Genomic DNA, 7567 nt, shown 5'->3' on the forward strand with positions numbered 1-7567 from the left:
TTCTTCTCTGTTTATGGAATACGAATTACGGTGACTAGCGGCGATCGGTGAAGCTTTCCAGGCGAGCGATGTCAGACACCTCATTTGGAGCAGGATGACTGAGAAAGATCCCGATCGACACAGTGAATAAGCTTGCGAATCACTTCTTATGTCGGGAGAGTGATTCCGTCACTCAGAGCTCTCGCTCATACTCCGAGCTTTGTCCTCCTGCAATTCCGAGTTCATCCTTGACGAGAACTCGTGGGATCCTTCCCCCCGGGGAAATCTGATCCCTCTAGCTCCGCGCTATCGAACCAGACGGATTCTTCCCGGGAACGTGAAATGTTCAACGTCATTATCCTGCAAATCCGACTCGATCTCCACCTCGGTTCGGTATTATAAAAGAGACAATTGCAGAAAGTTCTATAGCCCCGCGTCTGAAAGCATAAGTCGCGCGCCGTCGGAATGGAATCTTCGTGATATTCACTCATCATCTGTCGAATATCTTTGAACTGATCCAACGTTGAATTAGCAGAGTTCAAACCGAGACTCTCACAGGAGCAATCCACCCAGGGAACTAAGTTCCCTGAGGGACCACGCTGGAAGTCCCCTCCAGCGATGAGTCTTTAGATGACCCTCCACATCTCGACGACGATATGCTGCCGAATGAAGGCGACCCCGAGGCTCCTAGGTGCTGGAGGGAAGACCGACGACGGGTGGTCGAGTGGTTAGCGCCTTCGTCACTACTCGTGCAAACGTGCGTTTCACTTCGTGAAATGCCGCAACGACGGCGCTCGCGCGGGAGGCGGTGAGGCTTCGATCCCTGCTGCCGGAAATAGTACTCGGCCTTGATCCTCCTGGGTCCATTTGTTCTATGGATCCGTCCTCGGGAGCAATGTGAATAACAGTACCCGGGACCTTAAACCTTGGCTGTGCGGATCAGCCCAAAGGAGGTGCTGGAGGGAAGCGCTCGCACTTTCTGTTTAATAGAGAATCCTCTCAGTCGATTTTCGTGAGGGCGGGGAGGAGTTTGATGATTCTCGGGTCAGTCCTCCCTGTAGTTCTCGGAGTCGTTTCTCGCAAAGACTCTGAGCTCTGAGGAACGGGATGGAAGTCCGGAAACGGCAGTTTCAAAAACCGCGCCGAGCCAGCTACCATCGCCATTGGCTGCCGTGGCCGCCCTAGAGCCGACGTCGTCGTGATCATCCGACCCGGGCGGTGCGGAGTGAATCGGCGCAAGAATCCGATGCACTCTCCACACACAAACGAACGGCCATGTTCCTTTCTTTTTGTTTTGACTCCGAACAGAGACACACGTGGTTGATCGTCTCGTGCGCAGCCCGTGGCCTCTCGCTTGGAAGCGCTTCAAAACTGAAATCTCCGAGGGTTCCGCGTGCTGACATCAAGTAGCTGAGTTTTCCCGTGTTCTCCGGTGACTTGACGCCTGTCGTCGGGGCGTTCGATTAAAACCGATGGCACCTATTCTACATGTGCTCTTCGAGCACGCAACAGGCTATGCGCTGTTCGCGGTCAAGGAGTTCGAAGAGGTGTCGGCGTTCTTGCCTCAGGTTGAGAAAGCGATTCTCGATGCGAGCAAGTTCAAGTCATCGATAGTTTCCTTGGTCGCGTTCTCTCCTTTCAAAACGGCAGTCAATGCATTGGAGAACATCAATGCAGTTTCCGAGGGTGTCGTACACGAAGACCTGCAGCTCTTCCTGGAAACCAATCTTCCGAAGAAGAAATCTAAATTCACGCTCGGTGTTGGAGACGCTAAGCTCGGAGCCACCGTGAACGAAACTTTCGGCTACAGTTGCCTGCACGTCGGCGTCGTTCCCGAAATCCTCAGAGGGATCCGCCTGCACTTCCCGAAACTCGTTGAGGATCTCACCGAGTACAATTGTTCGAAAGCTCAGCTGGGTCTCGGACACTCGTATTCTCGTTCCAAAGTGAAGTTCAACGTGAACCGAGTCGACAACATGATCATTCAGAGCATCGCTATCCTCGATCAGCTGGACAAGGACATCAACATTTTCGCCATGAGAGTGCGAGAATGGTACTCGTATCATTATCCGGAGCTTGTCAAAATCGTGTCCGACAATCATCTCTATGCGAAGGTATGTGGTGGAATGTTGACATGAAGCTGTCATGACTAATTCATTCATTGCGAATGATCGTCTCGAAATCACCCGTTCTGTTCGAAAATGGAAACTGAGAAAGATTCTCGTTTGCAGGTCGCCTTGGTGGTGAAGGATCGCAAGAACCTCGAAAACGAAGAGGTTCAGCAAAAGGTTGAGGAACTCCTCATGGACTCGGTGAAAACTCAAGCAGTCGTCGATGCGGCGAGAGCTTCGATGGGAATGGACATTTCGCCGATCGATCTGGCCAACATAGAGCTCTTCGCATCCCGCGTTATTTCGCTCAGTGACTACCGCAAACGTCTCATGGACTATCTGCGTCTGAAGATGCATGACATCGCGCCGAATCTGACCGCGATCATCGGCGAGAGCATCGGAGCCCGGCTTATATCGAAGGCCGGTTCATTAATCAATCTAGCAAAGTACCCCGCGTCGACAGTGCAAATCCTCGGCGCCGAGAAAGCCCTTTTCCGCGCCATGAAAACTCGCGGAAACACTCCGAAATATGGCCTGTTGTTCCATTCGACGTTTATCGGCCGAGCTCAGAAAAGGGACAAGGGTAGAATCGCGCGCTACGTTTCGAACAAGTGTTCTATCGCGTCTAGGATCGACTGTTTTACCGACGAGGCGAACTCGGTATTCGGCGAGAAGCTACGCGAACAAATCGAGGAGAGACTCAAATTCTACGACACGGGAGATGTTCCTCGTAAAAATCAGGAGGTCATGACAGAAGCCGAAGGAGAAGCTAAAGCAGCTCTCAAGGCCGCTAAGAAACAGAAGAAGAAGGAGAAAAAGAAAAGGAAGCATAGTGAGTTAGAGAACGAACCCAATGGGAAGGAGAATGGACAGGAGAGCGTAGAGCCCATGGAGGAGGAGGCTCCCAAGAAGAAGAAGAAGAAGAAGTCCAAAAAAGTTGCGAATGAGGATGAGGATTGAGACATTACTACAGTAAAGATTGGTGGTTCAAGAATAAATGAGACACCGTTCACGTGTCTCCGATGTTATCTGATTCAACCATTACTAATTCGAGGCGGTGCGGAAGCTCCTCGCATGTTATGCACTCCCGGCTCCCTCAAATGATTCAATCATAGCTTTGAGGAAAATCTAAGGCGGGATCCGAGACGCCACGAATGTTGGTCACGAAAGTCAGCTCTGTCCCTGCATAGCTCAAATCTGTAGCCGTGCTTGATCAGCACATATCCCTCCGTTTTTTCGAGGTACCGCGGAGGTGTTCAAGCTCCCCGGAGACCTTCGGGAGGCTTCCGGACTTCAGAGCCTCAGAGAGGGGCGAAATGAATCACCGCCAAGGAGCTGATCACCTGGGAACAGCATAGGAATGATGGGATTTGGAGCAGGAATTATGAATATCGATATCCATGCGCCTTCTGGTATGAAGATTCCTCGACCCCAGCGTCCGTTCAGGGGACAGTAGCCGAGATCGAGCGTCGTAGAGCTCCCCCATGGGCAAATCCTCGTACACTCCCGCCCATATCATGATTCCCCGTCGATGAGGATAAAGTTCTCCACCGGAGTCGGGGTCCATTCGCTTGAGTATTGAGAGGCATCCAATCATGTAGGATTTAGGACCTTGGCGCTTAGACCGGGTCCTGCACTCTCCGTTCGGTGTCGCTAAGCTCCATAACGTCTCTTCTCCTGTGCGCGCTGCTCAATTTAGTCGACTGCTGCTTATGGCGGCAAATTTGAAAGTCAGCAGTCGTTTCTCAGCGGAATCGATTTCCCACTGTATACCGTCCGGAATCAGAAAGACTATGTAGGGCGAGAGCATATAGCTATGAACCGTGTACCCGCAGTACCTCTCTGCCCCGCGAAGTAGCTCTTGGATGAATCACTTTCGCGCGACGCGCGACCAGGACTGTACCACAACATGGCTAGATGACCCAGGAATTCCACATGCTCATCCTCTCTCAGTGCACAGGTGAGTCCCGCGCACATACCCGTGTTCTCTTGCGTCAGGAATCCCGAAGCAACTCAGTCGCACGGGTGTCTCGATTGTTTCCTGCGCATTCTGACAAGCGTCCAAGGCCTGTGAGTGTTCCCCGATGGTGTCGTTTGTGGTGAGAGGTCCCTTCGAACATGATGCCCGAACAAGCCGAATCGTCCACATGCTCGCTCTATCAGCCGGTTTGAGTCTCGTCCCCATAAACTACAAGCCCGACGAATCATTGCTCGCATCACTGCCTTTTGTCGGGAATGTGACCGCTGGGTGTCATTCCATCATTCAAACGAGTCTCCGCAAGTGAGCCCTTGTCCCGACGCGACGGCTCGGTTTGGCTGGAGAACATTCCTGACAAGGAAATCGAATGCGCTCTGCCACTTTTCTCTCATATTGTGTAACTCGATCATAGAACCGACCCATCAGGGAACTTGTCTCCTCCGTGTTCCGGGGGACTGCGGGAGTTGTCATTCCTGTTTGTTTCATTGTGTTCGACACGTATGACTCTCCGATGAATATTCCGAGCTCGACCTCTGTATAACACCCATACTGAAAGGCAAATCGTTCTCTTCACAGGGATGCTGGGCATCAGAACAAGAGGACTCCTACATCCTAGGAGTATAGAGTGCATTTCCCGGACGGCGCTGGAGTTCAGTGAAATGAGCGAGAACCAAGCCCGCGCCTCGTTCAAGCGACTCGCTAGGCAGTGTCGAGAGCCTCTTGTGAAGAAGCAGAAAACCGTACTTGACACTGGGGGCGGTGATCTGAAGCTTGCAGTCATCGGGAACGGGAGCCCCGGGAACCCGGCCAACGTTATTCTGTTCGGCCCTGGGGGTGGATACCTATTCAATTGCGGTGAAGGCACGCAAAGATTGTGTAATGAACTCCGGTTCAAGATGAACAAAACAGGGAACCTCTTCTTCACCTCACCAACATGGAAAAACATCGGTGGTCTTCCCGGCTACTGTTTGACCGCGCAATCGATGGGTCTCTTAGCGATGAATTTTCATGGCTCTCGGCGGGTGGTTCGATTGATCGAATCAGCTCAGCGACTGATCAAGGTCGACTTTCTGTCGGTCGACTACCACGACGAAGACCTCTACCAGGACAGCCAGGTTAGCATCAAGCGAGTCAGACTGGTGAGCTCGTCACAGAAAACCGACGGCCTCGTTTCCCCTGATGAGGTTTACGCTTTCATCTGTAGAGGCAAAGATTACGTGGGGGGGTTGAATCTGAGCAAATGCGTCGAATTAGGCATACCGGTGGGTCCATTATTCAGTAAAATCAAGTCAGGGGAAACGATCACTCTGGAGAACGGCACCGTCGTGACCCCGCAAGACGTAGTCGGTCGCTCTCGACCGGGAACCGTTTCAATAATTCTCGAATGTCCGTCGGAAGATTACGTGGACTCGCTGGTGGCCTCAGAGAAAATTCAGGCGCATCAGGATCGTCCTGGATCAGATGAAAAGTATCTCGCTTCTGTCGTGGTGCACATGACTCCAAGCGACGTTTATGCATCGGCGAAGTACCAAGACTTTTTGAATCATTTCCCGGACACTTGTGGGCATATACATCTCTGTGAGAAGAACACAACTGCTTGCAGTCCCGGTGCTGTCAGGATCTCTGCTCAGTTGAATCTCATCAACGAGGAGATTTTCCCACTGCTGCCGGCGAATGACGGTGAGAAAGTTTACCCGATGGACGGAATCACGTTCCGTCACCGGGAAAAGAACGAACCTTTAGAAGAAACGTCTATAGAGAGCGTCATCAAAGAAACTGAGGAGTACACAGGATACCACGAGATTCGCGCTGAATTGAAGAAACGTCTAGAATCGATAGAGAACACCGATCACCGCGAATACCCGAAGGTGACATTCCTCGGCACCGGCAGTTGTACGCCATCAAAAACCCGCAATGTGTCTGCCATTCTCGTTCAATCGTCGGAGAACGCGGCTTTCCTGCTCGATTGCGGTGAAGCTACATCGAGTCAGCTAGTTCGAGCTTTCGGTGAAGCTGAAGCTCAGAAAATCTTGAGGGACTTGAAATTCGTGTTCATATCACACATCCATGCGGACCATCATCTGGGACTGATCGGTGTCCTGGTGAAGCGGAAAGAGCTGGGTCTAAGTGACAGGTTGCCGGTCTTCGCACCCTCTTTCCTCCCTGCTTGGCTGGGGTCATATTCTTCAACGTTCGAAAGCGTAGGATGCCGTTTCATCGATTCGAGTAATCTGTATAACCTCAGATTGCATCCGGAAGGTTATTTCTCCGAATTTTCAGTGGAGCGGATAACAACCTGTAAAGTGATTCATTGTCCCGAAGCCTACGGGATCCGCGTAGACACCGGAGACTATAGTATCGTTTATTCAGGAGACACACGTCCGTCTCCCGAACTCATCGAAATCGGCGAAGGCTGCGACTTGCTCATACACGAAGCCACAATGGAAGACGATCTAGAAGAAGACGCGAAGGCCAAGAAACATTCAACGACGTCACAAGCGATACAAGTCGGGAAGGACATGAAGGCGAAGTTCACGATCCTGACGCACTTCTCGCAGCGTTACAGCAAACTGCCGCTCGTCGCAGAGAGCATCTTCGAGGAAAGACGCGTGGGTCTTGCCTTCGATTTCATGCAGGTAGCCCCAAAAAATCTCTACATACTCCCTCACCTCTATCCCATGATGAAGAATGTGTTCGCCGAGTATTACGAGAAAATGGCGGAAAGAACGCAGATCAAGGCACAGAGGAAGCTGATTCTGCGAAACTGAGGCATCACCTTTCATCGTTGTACAGTTGTTTTCGGTCGCAAGAAAATAACGAGAATTTTGTTCGTCGTGTACAGTTGACTTTGTCCTTCTACCATAAGAGTGTAAGATGGGTATAATTGGGGTCCAGTTGAAAAGGACTCAGGGCTGCGGAAGTCGTGGAGGAGGAATAAAAATCTCTCGCTTCGAGAGAGCTATACGGTTACACTTGGTACCGACCTCTTCTTCCCCTCTACACCCCTCGACCGAGCCATCCTACCCCGGAATTGCGGAATTCCGATCCAAAATCTGTAAGTAAGCAGACGAATTGAAGACACAGTGATGGTTGCTGAGACTTAATGAGAACTTTTACTCGTCATTTTCTATCTTTGAATGCTTTCTCAGATCGACGTTTATCCCACCTCATGTGGGGACGTCAAAAATTCAACAGGAAAAATGCAGACGGATCTCCGGAACTTTCCGGAGATGCCACAAAGTTTTGCTCACTTTGCTCGCACCGCTCGCTTCCTTTTTTGCATTGAGTCGTCCTCTGCGAGAGAAAACTCTATCATCGGAATCTCAGATTTGTAGCTCTATCACAAATATCTTCAAATAAGCATAGATTGACCCGAATGACGTCAAATTGATTTCTCCGATCTTCCCGGGAGAATAATCGGAAGAGATCGAGGATGATTCCCCGTTCCAATCAAGTGGAAATTTTCGCAAGGATTCAAGCCGGAGAATGTAAGAAATAT

The 7567-nt window shown here is 51.0% G+C and overlaps 1 protein-coding gene and 1 long non-coding RNA gene across 2 annotated transcripts; both read left to right on the forward strand.

Moving 5' to 3' along the window:
- The first annotated feature begins 1276 nt into the window (after positions 1–1276).
- Positions 1277–3118, forward strand: Nop56 (Nop56 ribonucleoprotein). Its single transcript, XM_003747514.2, has 2 exons — positions 1277–2093; positions 2211–3118. Exons 1-2 carry the CDS (start codon positions 1452–1454, stop codon positions 3048–3050), a joined length of 1482 nt encoding a protein of 493 aa, XP_003747562.1. The 5' UTR covers positions 1277–1451; the 3' UTR covers positions 3051–3118.
- Positions 3119–4051: 933 nt separating this feature from the next.
- Positions 4052–7023, forward strand: LOC100903856 (ribonuclease Z). Its single transcript, XR_001951230.1, has 2 exons — positions 4052–4160; positions 4645–7023. It is a non-coding gene; the product is annotated as a ribonuclease Z (long non-coding RNA).
- Positions 7024–7567: the final 544 nt, after the last annotated feature.

Source organism: Galendromus occidentalis, unplaced genomic scaffold (assembly GCF_000255335.2).
Source record: "Galendromus occidentalis unplaced genomic scaffold, Mocc_1.1 scf7180000077524, whole genome shotgun sequence".
Taxonomy (NCBI): Eukaryota; Metazoa; Arthropoda; class Arachnida; order Mesostigmata; family Phytoseiidae; genus Galendromus; species Galendromus occidentalis.